The 14172-nt window shown below is 38.8% G+C and overlaps 1 protein-coding gene across 1 annotated transcript; it reads right to left on the bottom strand.

Annotated features, from left to right (window-relative positions):
- Nucleotides 1-638: 638 nt before the first annotated feature.
- LOC121712877 lies at nt 639-10439 on the bottom strand. The gene is made up of 6 exons (XM_042096953.1): nt 10301-10439; nt 9096-9142; nt 2542-3550; nt 1979-2134; nt 1762-1854; nt 639-1261 (listed from the first exon to the last, which is right to left on the bottom strand). The coding sequence occupies exons 3-6, from the start codon at nt 3547-3549 to the stop codon at nt 938-940; spliced, it is 1581 nt and encodes a 526-aa protein (XP_041952887.1). The 5' UTR covers nt 3550; nt 9096-9142; nt 10301-10439; the 3' UTR covers nt 639-937.
- Between the last annotated feature and the right edge of the window lie 3733 nt (nt 10440-14172).

Raw genomic sequence — 14172 nt, 5'->3', positions numbered from 1 at the left:
TTACTTCCAAAACTCATGTCTTACATTCAAGAAATTAAGTAGCCTATACAAAGACTAGCCTTGCATTATATACATAATCATCTGATGCAAAAAGTTGCCTTACCTTTTTTAAGTAGATCAGGCACAATATTTTGTATCATGTTTCCTCTACTTAAAAACTTAAGTAAAAACTTAAGCGTCATCTATGTGTTATAAGACAATCCTCTTGTCAAGATATGCTGCCAAACAATCTCAGATATAATTATGCATCTTAACCCAAAACAAGACTTGGAAGTCGTTTAGCTCAAATAAACAAATTTATTTGACAAAAGCCAAAAAAACAAATCCATTCTATTACAAAGATTTTTTTTAAAGATAGTAGTATTATACCAGTAGATAGTATATCATTAAAATAGTAGAGTTCCATAACAATACATATTCATTCTTAATAAACAGTAACTAACATTTTTTCAATTTTGGCAATTGTTGTTTTTTTAAAACCAGACATTTAAAAATAACACATTTTTTGCAGTAATCCAGCAGCTTTCAATTTTAAAACTGTAACATAACATAGCATGCGCCAGAATCATTATAATAGTAGAGTTCAACAACAATATATATTCATTCTTAATAAACAGTAACTAACAATTTTTCTATTGTTTTCAATTTTGGCAATTGTTTTTTTAAAACCAGACATTTAAAAATACATATTTTTGCAGTAATCCAGCAGCTCTCAAATTTGAAACTGTAACCTAACATAGTATGCGCCAGCATCATCAAACTCTTATTTATAAATGAATTATTTGCCAACATCATAGAATACAAAAAAACAAAAAAACAATTAATGTAACCTGAGAGAGTGCATTGGGAGAATCTCAGAACAACTGTAAAACTCTGTAAAACTTGATAAGAGTGAGCTCACTCAAATCCTACACCTTCAACACCATCTGTATAGCTTTTAAGCTTGCAAACAGACCTTGAGATCGTGGACTTTGGAGGACATTTTTTTGTTTGCATCCTCTAGCTCTAGGAAGATCTTCTGAAAGACTTCAAACGTGTATTTCAGTTTATTAGAGTACCTCAGTTCCAAAGCATAGATAAGGCCCATCAGATAGGTGCAAGCATGTGCCACATCTGGGATACCAAAAAGGACTTCTGCTCCCTCGATGGCTATTCCAGCTTGCTTGGGGAGACCATCCCTGGCTTTGCTGACAACAAAGATGCCGAGGACAAATGTAGTAATAGCTTCTTGGATGGTTGCAGCATCGTCATCATTAAAAACCTGTGAAATACAATAAAACGTATTTATTGTATAGTAATGTGAAGGATACATAACTCTTTGTTCCCCTCTCCAAACAGAGGATCAGATGGTTATGTGGTACTTTTGAGTAGTATTGTAGCTTAACAAGGGTGTCTACAGGTATCACGGAGTTCAATTAAAAGCCATTTAAGGCCATTTTAAGTCAATTTGTTGGAGAAATCATCTTTGCTCATTTAATTAAGCAATGCAGCTTTATACAGTATAAAGAGTATCATATATTTGGTTCTGTTAACTACATAATTATACAAATGGTTATACATCAGTGTTATCAACAAACCCTAGGATATTCGTGTACATGTCACTAGATATCTGTGAGGATTTCCCATGTTTCACTGCAGCATTTTTAATAATTAAATACTAAAATATTATCAGTACCACAATGGAGAAAAGTCCTGAACTTTGTGTTTTTTTTATTCTTGATTGTACTTTGTGTCCTTCATGCATAGTAATATTTTCTTTACCTGGTAGTCCTTCATTAACTCTCCAGTGTTTTCACCAAGGTAGAGTGTGAGTCCTCTGATCACAACTTCTCTTCGCAACTCAATTGTGTTGTCCTACAAAAATATGGAATGAGATTACTAATAATACGAGAAATATGAGATTAATATAAAATATGAGATTACAGACGTCAGAAAGCTACATACAACTAATTACTACCACACTGTTGTAAATACATGCCTCATTTAACATGTCAAGGGTCTCATCAAGTTTCTTCCCAACGGCTCCACCCTTCCTCCTGTACAGGCTCAACAGCTTGGGTGTGTGTTGGTCCAACTTGCCCAGGAATGTGGACTGCAATGGCTTCAGTGTGATCCTGCGGAATTCCTTTTCGATCTGAGAGACCAAGAGATGTAGACAAGACATGGAGATGTAGAAACACAATAAGACAGACACACATGGGCAAGAGAAACAGAACAAAGACATGGACAAATTAATCCAAAGCCTACACTGAAATCGACATTTAAGTGATTAGGGATGCTGCACCGGAAGTGTAAGAATACTGAATAATTTTTCCACAGGTAATCAGGTAAGAATAGCTTTCATTCTGGCAGCCTCATCGGGTAAATATATTGTTCATCTTCCCCCCACAGTTAATCAGATAAGTTTAGTTTTTATTCTCAGAGCTTCATGAGCTATGCATGGTCAAACAAGTAAATTATTCATTCAAAATAGCGAAATTCACTTTGAAACTTTGCCAACACCCTGTATTGGAGAAGACATGATCAAAATGTTCAACGTACCTGGGAACACTCAAACAAGGCAGGCCATCGAGCTTTGAAGGAAATCACAGGTGGTTGGAGGATTACATCGTTTCGACGCAGTGAGAAGGTTTTTGCCATCTTCTCATTAATGAGTTTGTCATTGTCTCTCTTCTGGTACTCATAGAGAAGCTCCACTCGCTCCTTTTCAAGCGTTGCATCAGTCTCACCTTGAGGATGAGGCGGGAGGTAGTTCACCTCAGATTTCTTTGCCCTTTTCAAGCCTCTACCTGGAGTGCTGGAGTCTGCAGACGATTTTGTCTTTCGGGAGTTTACATTTAGCTCTGGTAGTCCAAGGTGTCTCACCTTTGCTCTGTAATTGCCTATCTTATACTTCAAGCTGTTGTGCCAACTATATAAACCATTGAAGGATACTGGGTCCCTCAAACATGGGTGCTTCAGAACCAGGGCCTCAGCAACCTGCTCCCTTTGTGCTTGTGAAGGATAGGCAGTGTAGATGAAGATGCTATCTGCTAGTTTGTCCAGAATGTTGGACTTTACAGCAGGATTCTTGAGTAAGGTTCCTTCCTTTCTGTAAGCTGCATTTGCAGCTTGTAGAATGAGTTCAGTGTCAAAGGAGAAGGTGGGTATCTCAAACTGAGCTGGCCAGGACTCAAAACGAAGGGAGGAGGTGCTCTCTGGAGAAGACAGAATTATGGTGGATGCTGTGGAACAGGCATCTTCCAATGACTCGGCAAAACTGCTATCAATGCTCTCTTCGAGTACTTGAGCATCCTCATATGTTAGTGTAATAACCTGTTCAGTAAGAACCACTTTGATAGTGTCTTTGTCATGTATGGCCTTAGTTTCAAGGAGAGTAAAAAACTGACCATCAAAATCTTCGTCCTGAAACTGAATAGCAAACTCTTGTTCAATAGAAAATGTCTCTTGCAAAATATTCTTCAATTCCCCCACAGTCTGAGGGATACCTGAGGGCAAGGAAAGCTTGCGAATTTCTTCTTGTAGTATGACTCGAAGCCTGACAGACATTCTGTAGTAGGAAAAAAAGACAAAAGGTCAAAAGTTATGTTGAATTTAGGCATGCAACAATGAAATTACATCTTATTACAAAGATTTTTGAAGTTTTGATAGTAATATTAAAACACATAAGAGGCATTCTGTACTTACCGGTAAGTACATGTAATAATGATTTTAAGTAGACTTTCATTTAAAAGTTTACTTCCAGTTTACTCATTTTTTTGGTATTAATTTAATACATTTTAAATTTTCCTGGCTTATATGTTATATTATATTCCTACTTTTATCTTTTAACCTCTACACGGTAAACCCAAATAAGTTCAGTGTAAACTTTTGTAGTAACCAATTTAAAAAATGTAAGTACATGTAATAATGTAAGCTTATATACTGTACTACCTAATCTTGCAGGGGGATGTGATGCTTCAAGGTGACAAATCGCTTTTTCTCAAAAGTGTATGCTACAAGAGGGTAGGAGTCTGTTAATTCCTGTTGCTCGAGGACTGTCACTTGTCTTGTGGATTCCAATTCAAAAGACCTAAGGTGCTCACTGTACCATGAATGTAGACAATTGACCGCAAATGCAAGCTGGCTTTTCACAATGAGGATTAGACTTAGTTCAACAAAATCTGGAAGCCCTCCGGTGGATCCATAGGGCAAGATCATTCCCACTGAGTATTTGGTGCCATAGCAAGTCACTGTATTAGCCACCTGAACACACGTCTCTCCTGGAAACTTTTTTTGCACTGCTTCCTGTAAGTTTTCCTTGAGGACATCCAAAGGCACTGTGGACAGATTTGAGACACTAAGGGCAGGTTTGAGTATGTCTGTGCCGTGCAGATGATAAGCCAGCATCAACTGATGCTTGTGAGCAAGAGACAGTAAAATGTTGCGAAAACAGCTTGTATGTCGAACGACTCGCTTAAAAAAGCTATGTTTCGCTTCAAATCTCATCGTCCACAGAGCTACAAGGGGTCCAAATGCCTTAATCAGTTGAGGATAATGCTCCAGGAAATGGTGCTTTGGGCGAAGTTTTGCCTCTGGGAAAACTTGGAAGTATCTATGCCTGTGTTCTGATATCTTGGTGTCCAAGTATCTAATTGTGTCATCAGTGTGAATTGGAGAAACCACTAGCTCCACAATGTCTTTCAGATCCATTAGAAGATGCCATGCTGGTTCACTCTCTGGCACTTTGAAACCAATGATCAGAGGGAGCAAACGCAAGATGCTCCAATTTTTATGAGCGTTTCCACCTATGCTCTTCCGTTTGGCAAAATTCAGTGGTACAGGCTGTGGGCTGTCAGCTTTATCAGTCCACTTGTAGGGGAACTGTCTGAGTAAGTAATTGAGTTGAAATAACGTAAAGTATTTTTTCTTGATCAGAACATCAAGGCACAAAGCCAACTCCAGAGGTACTATTCCCTCGAACAGGTCGTGTAACAGATCTGGTGGATACCCTGACAAAACATGAAAATATTTCAATTTATCAGTTAAGGCACACTGCCTTTTCACACCAAAGCAGTGAGTGAGAGTAGGACTTTCTGAAACTGCTTTCAGATGAAGTGAATGTTCCTGTTTTGTTCTGGCTTGGAAGGATCCAGTTCTTACTTCCTTTTCCTGAAACTCGGAGAGCCTTCCCAAACAAAACCTGCAGACATGGGATCCAGAAAAACTTTCCAAAAAGCCACAAATGAAATGGGCACCTAAATTATCAGCTATTACACTAACTACTGTGCCCTTGATTTTTTTTCTAAACACAGGGATAAAGAGTCCTTCCTCTTCCAACTGGACAAGATCATTTAACAGTGGCTGAAGTACTGCCTTATAACCATACTTCTTTCCATCATGAAATGACTCATATCTACCCTCGTGAGAAGAGTATGAAGAATTGAAAGCTTTCTCCTGTATGTCTTTCAGGCTTAATATCTGTGACAATGACTGGAGAATGGGAACATACTGAAAGGTTTTACCTTCCTTCTTGTCCAGAATGTATTCAACTGGCTCAAGCACATTAAAAGTCTTTTTATAAAACTCCTTTCTTTTGTAAGATGTGGCAAGAAGACCATCAGCTCTTAAAGCTGTGCTAATTGGGTTTGACTCACTCAAATGTTTGACTAAATTGGAGACTACTAGGTCATCAAGTACGCAGTCATGTTTCCTTAAACATAAGTTTACAGTATTTCTTATGTCAGGACCGGACACCGAGGAGGATATAAACTGGAGCGCTGTTACTACTTCAGAAATGCACTTGCTTGGCACATTATTAATGCTTTCCAATTTTAACAAAAGGTGGCCTAAGTTCAGTTCAATTTCATCCCCTTTCAATTCTTCCGTTTCATACTCTCCTATGCAGTCATATGTTTCTGAACACTCGTATGCAGAACAATGCGCTTCAGCAATATCTGTGATATGTGTATTATGTACAATTTGTGGTCGAAAATCATTCAAAGAATGTACGGTGTGTATCCGGGATCTATGTGATGCAAAAGTTCCATACACATTTGTATAGAAATCACACTCTTTAAAGACACAGTGCACAGTTTGATTTTTCCTAAGATGAACTCCAAGATGTTGGAAGTAATCCTTCTCAGTGGAGAAACAAGAACTGCAAAGTTCACAATTGAAAGAAATTACTTCTGGTGTTGACTTATTAGTTGAATGTTTCCTTGACAAATGTGATTTGAAGGTGTTCCAGGTTTTGAAGGAGCAGGGGCAATCAGCGTATAAACAGGGAAGAAATTCACTGTGGTTGTGCCTTAACCTGTAGTGCCTCAAAAGTGCATTTGTTTCAGGCGCAACAAAGGTACAAATCTTGCAAATCCATCCCATGAAGAGTAAAAGCCAGATGCTAAATCCAAGTACGTCCAGACCCCAAAGGAGGAGCAAATTCAGTGGTCTCTCTGGAGGAGGTTAGGATGGGACACAGCTGCGAGATTCAGTGTGATGCTACGTTACAGTCAGGCACTTCGCTTCAGTGTAGCAACGCTTCTGTCTCCGTCTGCTTGTCCGTCCTTCTTCAAAAGTTTAACCAAAAAAGACCAATCAATTTCTGCTGTAATACCAAATGTAAACAAATCAAGGAAATATTCAAGTAAGTCAACACCAGAAGCCATTTGTTGCTATGGTGTAATTTGCCATTTTTTCTCCACTGAGGATTACTTTTAACATCTTTGAGTTCATTGAGTCTTTAGAGTGTATGAATTTTATAAAAAAAGTGTATAGAACCTTTGCATTACAAAAATCCCAACAACACACAGCACAATTTTGGGATTGACTTTTGTGCACAAATTGTACATAAGTGTATACACTCCCTGGCCACTTCATTAGGAACACCTGTGCAATCAAATGCAAACCAATACAACAGCTCTACTATACGTTCAACTTTTAGGAAGCTTATACATTTTCAGTTTGTGTTGACATTGTCAGAAAGGTGATAATTCTACTTTATGTTTATTATTGAGGTTGTACTGGGTGGCTGGGTGGTGCTAGTTTACTGGAGTGCAAAATATTGAAAAGAGTCGAGATTTTGTCCCACTCATATTTTAAAGCAACACCAAAGCACTTTTCCTCTGTGTACGCACGCTATTTGTTTATCCAGCACCGGCTTGGGAAATAACGATGTCCACAGACAAGGTAGAGTATGTTGCATGATTTTATGAAAGTATGATGTATTGCGACATCAGAAGCAAGTCAAATTTGTAGTTTCTTATGTCACATTCCACAACTACAGATCCACTACCCAATCCACAACCCAATCTGACAAACTGCAGTTATAGCCAATAGAGGGTCGCAAAGCGAATGCAAAAGTGCCGTTCACCCTGTTAGGAGTTGATGAACCACTGAAATGGAAAACATTATTTGTAAAACTGGAAACATTATTTTAAGGTACAAAAAACTCTTTGGTGTTGCTTTAATCGATTGGACAAAAGTAGAAGGAACTCTGCTCAATATAACGCACTCCAGTACACTACCATTATGAACTCAATAATAAACATAAAGTAGAATTATCACCTTTCAGACAATGTCAACAAAAAACTAAAATGTTTAAGTTTTGTAAAAATAGACTTTATGGCAAAACCGTTGTATTGGATTGCATTAGATTGCACAGTTGTTCCTAGTAAAGTGGGCAGTGAGTATAGATCAGTCAAATATTACAGATTATATTACTGAAGCGTAATTGTCCTGAGGCATACACATGCTAAAGAGTATACGACTGTTTAGTAAAGTATGAAACTCAACAATTGAAAGAAAAGACTGAGGTCACCTTCAGTACTAGGTCACCTTCAGTAACTTAATCAGGCAAGGATGGCTTTTATTCTGACAGCTGCCTCAGGTAAATATACTGATAATTTCCCCCCACAGTTAATCAGGTAAGTTTAGATTTAGGCTTTATTCTCGAAATTTCATGAGCTAAGCATTGTGTTCATTAGCTTGCAAAGTTTTTTCTTGGCAGTTTAATTTTGGCATGTGCCTGGCTGAACTTGGAAATGAACAAGTGCCCCCAAATAATTTTGAAAACAGAAGATGTGCGACTTTCAAAATTGCGATAGTAAACTAATAGAGCATTTTTAGTAGTGATCGACCGATATTTGCGGGGTTTTTTTTGTTGCGTTTGCCAATAGTTTTTTTCCCAGCATTATTTACAGACAGGCGACTACAGGCAGCTCTGTGTTGCTGGAGACGCTGCAGTTCACGTTTCGACTATTCCTCCCCCACTAACAGAGCGCTGGAAGCCTGCTCTTCAAGCCAACAGCACGTTTTAAACTTTCAAAGCATCTTTTAACTGTTTGACTTACCTGAAATATTGCCATACACTTTAAAGTGTAAACATGTTCTATATGTGCTTGTAACTATAGCCAAGCAAGTTTGTGGGTCCAAATGGAAACCGTGAATGCCTCGTCTATAAAACTGCTTGCCATTGTATTTAGGGAGCTGCAAAAAGCTTGTAGGCTGTTACCAACACTGGTCAAAGGATTAATGCCGATGTCGTTCCGTTGTATTTGTGGTAATTTTATTCAGCGACCACCTGGCTGAGGTTTGGACGCGTGTGGTGTGTCTCCCTCTCTCCCTACTTGGAGTCTCGTTTTTCCTACTGTTAAGAAATCCTTTTCTACTTGAACTGCTCTATTTCTTATCCTGGACTGCCACCTACTGGATAGAAAAGGCAACAACCTAGTAATTATGTGAATAAAAATCTACATGTTTGAATGGCCAAATGGGAGGGAGGGGGGGTATACTACACATTACATTGGTGTTAGGGTAGCCTACTGCACATGCCATGACAGTGAGTGGAAATGTTTTTTTTTTTTATTGAAACTTGTAACATTTGACTCCAAATATCGGCTCAAGAAAATCGGCAACGTGTATCGGTCATCAGCTAAGGCTGATGAAAATAAATTGGTATCAGCACTAAAAAATCAATATCGCTCGATCCCTAATTTTTAGCAAATGTAATCACCATCATGGGATCCACATAAAATATATATAACCAACTTTTTGTCTGGCCCATGACTGAACAATTAACTTAATTTTCATAATTTTAACCAAGTGTTTGTACAAACCTTCAGCCGTAGTTGTAGTCACCTGGTATCCAGTGTAGTTGAGACACCTGGTAAAGATACATTATAGTTAGTTACTAACCACTGCAATTAACCAAAACTACACTATAATATAACAAAGAGGCAAAATAAAATGCATTAAAAATAGTAATTCAAGTTCAGACTTGCATTGACCTAAACTTCTTTATTAATTCTGATGTTCATTTGATCTCTTTGCAGATTATTTTTTGTTTCTTGCATGCATCTTTACTGACGCACACTATTCAGCAGTTGTTAGAATAAATCAGTCTGCTGGTTGCAGAACTGGTTACAGAAAGACCTTGCCTCTCATAGACTTACATGTACATTTTTGGACTTTCCTTATCTTACTAAACTTCTACTAAACATTTGATAGTTTTGACATGATCTACTGGGTGTATATTAAATGTTACCTACTCCCAGTAATGATTACGTGTACCTTGGATTTATTTTAATTGATGTAAAGACGGCAAACTTTCGTTTCGTTCGTAAAAGGATATTGATGACAAAGGCTGCACTTTTAAGATTGACCATGGTTTAGTTTTCGGGTCAAATGGCTTTTTGAATGGGTTCGTCCCGGGCAGTTGGTTGTAGTGTTACGGTCCCTACTCACTCAATCACTACTACTCACTCAAGTAGCCTAGTTCCCTGTTGGTGCTTTTACTACTATAGCCTACAACCAACATGTCGTGTCGTCCAGAAAATAACGATTTGTACGTGTATAAGCTAACGACGTGTAGAATACGCTGTTGGCTAGTGCCCATTCGTTAGCAAGCCCATTCAATAATAGCCTAGAAATCAAGACGCACCCTAGCGGCAGCAAATGTAGTCCTTATTTGGCTAATTCAAGAAGTCATTTGACCAGAAAACTAAACCATCGTCAATCTTAAGTGCAGCCTTTGTCGTCAATATCCTTTTAACCTAACGTTTGACTCGAGTATTTACACAAATGCATTTTGGCGAGGGTTTTGCTTTAACGTCACACACGACTAGTAGTGCTAGGCTAGCTATCGATAAGTCCACTAGTCGAGTAAGGCCACTTGCTAACGTTAACATTCATTTTCAAATTAAACAAAAAGACTCGACTAGTTCTACTGTTCTAGAGCCTTTTAGTTTAACTTGAAGATGACAGCTAATCTAACCATAGACAGTAAAATAAATATAACCAGGTATCGATACTTTATTCTTACCTTAACGTTCAGTGGACTCAATCATAAACCCAGCCTCTGGAAATGCGGTGGTCTTCTTCTGCTGTTTTCAACGGATGCGAGCCAGTTGGCGGGAGTACGGAACAGCGTAAATTAAACAAGCTTTTTGTTTGTTGAGTGTTTGTACTTGAGAAGATCGACTGGGATAACTTAATAATGCATGTCAATGAAAAAACACACAATTTTATTGTAATTTGAACAAATGCAGATTAATTTCAAACAATAAATTTTCATGTAAAGATACAAACCGAGATTTTTATTGTTAATTTCACAGATTTAATTTGTGTTATATCTACACATGCTCAGAAACACTTTTTTCAGTGTATATGTCCTGAATAATGAGAGGCTAAGTGCGGATTTGATGCACTTAACCCTTTAGGCGCCAGAGGTTTTTTTCCGAAACGATCAATTTTGACATCTTCATTTCAAAAGGCTATATCTTAAAAGTGATAAGAGATAGAGACTTTCTGTAAATTAGAGAAATATTAAGGATGACCCAAAGTGTATGTAGAGATTAAATGTTTATATCTAATTTGCATATTATGACGTCATATGGTGGCGGCCATCTTGGATTATAGAATTTTCATGAAAAGTTGCATGTTTGAATGATAAATGCACCACTTCTTTCCCCCCAAAATGTCCCTCACCTTCTGAATGCTATATTGCACAATACTGAATGCTCAGGTAAATAGTAAGTAGTGAACAAACTGTGTAAATCATTACTAATAAATGGCAGAAACAAACCAATGCATGTAGCGGTAGACTGGCCTTTTGCTGTAGAGATTTTCCATTTACTACATACAGTAGGCACTCTGATTCCATGTATGGGGCACATATATATTATTCAGATGACACACAAACACAAGTAGACAAGACCTGTTTAGTTCAAAAGCTCATTTGCCACGGCAAGGCACAGATCAGGAGTGAGATGACGAGACAAGACAAGAGACAATGTTAGTATTTTTTTCTTTTTGTTGATGTTTTTTTGTTTTTTTTCTTAGCTGACAAAGACACACACATCACAAGGACATGAACACACAAAAAGGAACACATAGTGTACTGTATGTCCTAAATGATCAGGGAAGTAGATAGCAAATCAACAGTGTAAATCATTACTAAATGGCTGACTTTTTTTTTTTTTATGTAGCAGGCCTTTTGCTGTAGAGATAATGACTCCCTATCCCTATCCATACAGGGCCGGCATTCCCATCATCTTGTGATAGACTATGCATGACCTAATGTGTGTGTGTGTGTGTGTGTGTGGGAGAGGGAGAGAGCGTGTCACCACCTCCACCATGCGAGCAGCATGGCCAGATCTGCCTTGCGCGCGCCGAGTGGAGAGAATTTGCGCAGCTCGGACTAGGCCTACTGTCATTCTCATTGCGACTCCCCACACTGCCACTACGTTCCCCCCTAACTGTCCTATGAGCACTTCGACCTCGTCTAACATACCCAGTGGCATTAGACAAAGGCTCCACCACGTTACTGTCGCCGCGATTGTGGAGAGGCACACGTTCAGAAGACAGAAGCTAGCGCTATGGATATTAGGCTACCTCCAGCCTCGTTCGCCACACCACTAACACCCTGCTAACTTCCCGATGAACACTCCGAACCCGTGAAACATTATTCCCACCAGTGACATTGGGCAAACGATTCAACGTTTGTGCTTGGTGTAAGCTAAACTATGGAGTAAACTCTCACTTTGTCCAGCTGCATCATTGCAAGGCAGGGACGCATCTGAAGCCTCACTAAACGAATCACCGTCATTTTCTGAAGGCAGATATTCCCCTTCAGAATCAGGGTCCGCGAATAGAAGACCCAACACTTCATTTCAGGTAAACTTTTTTGATGCCATTAGACGATAATCTAATGCAAATACTCGCTGACGTTGACAATATCGCTCTGACAAAGTGGCTCACACGCACACTAGCTCCGGTATTTCATACACTGATTGAATGCGCTGTAGCTAGAAAGTTTTGTTTAAAGCGTGTCCTTTTTTCGACTCGGGGATGACGTATGACATGTCTGCCATCTAGTGGAGTGGAAGTCGAACGAAATATGACACCCTATTTGACTAAATCGGCCGTTTTATTCAGTACCGCATCTTGTCGACTATAGTCGCCTGTGGCGCCTAGAGGGTTAACTTACTCAAGACTTTCAGAAAACAATTTCGAGATGACGTTGGCCGTTGTGCTTTTACAGTGTGTTAAGTGAATCTCGTGATATTATGTTGCAGCGGCGCTGAAAATCCAGCGGCGGCGCTGCGCCGCTGTTAAATACATTGTAGGGGAAACACTGCATCAGGCGTCTTGTTTACACACTTAAACCATATTTGCACTTCGAATTTCGACTCCAATTGTAGTAACTACATCTACGAAGTCTAAGGAAGATAACCAGGTAGTCTTTTCAAAGATTACATTGATTTCATGAGAACGCCAGCCCTCAGAAAAGCAGTAACTATTAATTCATTCACTTCCTTTTTTCTAGCTCGCAAAATCGCGGTTGTTCTGTTTACACATTAAAACCATATTTACACTTCGAATTTCGCCTCCAAATTGTAGAAACTACATCTACGAAGTCTAACCATGTAGTCTGTTCAAAGATAATATACATTTTGACAGAACTACATAGCTCGTAAAAGTAGTACCTAAAATGACTCCATTCACTTCATTGCAAAATCGCGGTTGGTCTGTTTACACATTAAAACCATACTAACAATTTACATTTCGACTCCACATCGCTGTAACACCATACCAAGGGTCTTAAGAAGTGAGTCAATTTGGCTGATTACATTAACACATTTCCAGGGCTTGTCAGCTCAAAAAAAGCAGTGGCTATTGCTAACGCATTCATTTTCAATGCCTAGCATGTTAGCTAACATTAATAGGTTGCATATGACAACAGCAAATAGCTAACGTTTACGTTAGCCTAACTTACTTATTGTTGACGTTGACCCGACACGTTCATAAGTTAGACCATAGACTGATAAGGACGTCCATCAAACTAAAAGGGTTCGTTCTTCGATGTCTTCAAATTCGTTCGAATTCCGTGTGTATCCTGTGTATCTTTCATGCTGCTATACTGTTGCCTCTTCCCTGCTGTTCCGGCAACAAGGTTTCACGCGAGATTTACGCCACATCCCAGAGAGTTGTGTTTTCCCAAGATGGCGCCCGTCTGTATATGTGAACGAGACGTGAATGGTACTGTTTTTCTTTTTAATAAACTGCCTTGTAGACTTACACAGTTCTCAATGCTTCGGTTTACATGTAGATACCCTCATTATGCTACGGTGTAAGTGTGTTGCTATTTGGAGCCTTGGTAGCGATTTATTTTTAGTCTAATCACAGCACAGCACCCAGAATGCATTGCAACACACCGTCATGAAGGGACTCATCGTTAGGTCGGCTTTAAATAGCATACAGAACCTATCATAATTTAACGTTGTCTGTAAGCTCCACAGATCGTGGCAAGACAATTGAATTGATTGTGGACCTCTTGCCGGGCAATGATGAGTAACTTAACTTGAATAGTCGTGTTGCGTGGATGTACATAATATCTGTATGAATGTGTGTATCTCAATGTTGTAATATATACAACTGTATACATGATTAAGTTTGAATCGAGCTAGCTGGGCATTGAACTGGGTTTAATGGATTGGGAAAATACTTTTTTTTTTTTTTTAATGACCTATATGAACATGGTTTGGCTTTAAAAAAAACATGACCTTTACACTTGGTGCTGGCAAGGCATAGAACTGGGCTTCATTAAAGGATTCCAACGGTACCTCATTCATGAAAATCGGACATACGGGTCAAAAGTTACATGCACACACCTTCATATACACAGACAGCCCA

Source organism: Alosa sapidissima, chromosome 7 (genome assembly GCF_018492685.1).
Source record: "Alosa sapidissima isolate fAloSap1 chromosome 7, fAloSap1.pri, whole genome shotgun sequence".
NCBI classification, from domain to species: domain Eukaryota; kingdom Metazoa; phylum Chordata; class Actinopteri; order Clupeiformes; family Clupeidae; genus Alosa; species Alosa sapidissima.
This window is presented reverse-complemented; position numbering and strand designations above follow the sequence as displayed.

Bases quoted from the DNA above. Each gene is read 5' to 3' on its own strand.
- LOC121712877 (XM_042096953.1), bottom strand. From the start codon at position 3,549: ATGTCTGTCAGGCTTCGAGTCATACTACAAGAAGAAATTCGCAAGCTT. The intron at 1,855-1,978 runs GCATGTATTTAC...ATATTTTTGTAG, and splicing joins CCCTTGACATGTTAAATGAG to GACAACACAATTGAGTTGCG. The intron at 1,262-1,761 runs GTAAAGAAAATA...TGTATTTCACAG, and splicing joins AGTTAATGAAGGACTACCAG to GTTTTTAATGATGACGATGC.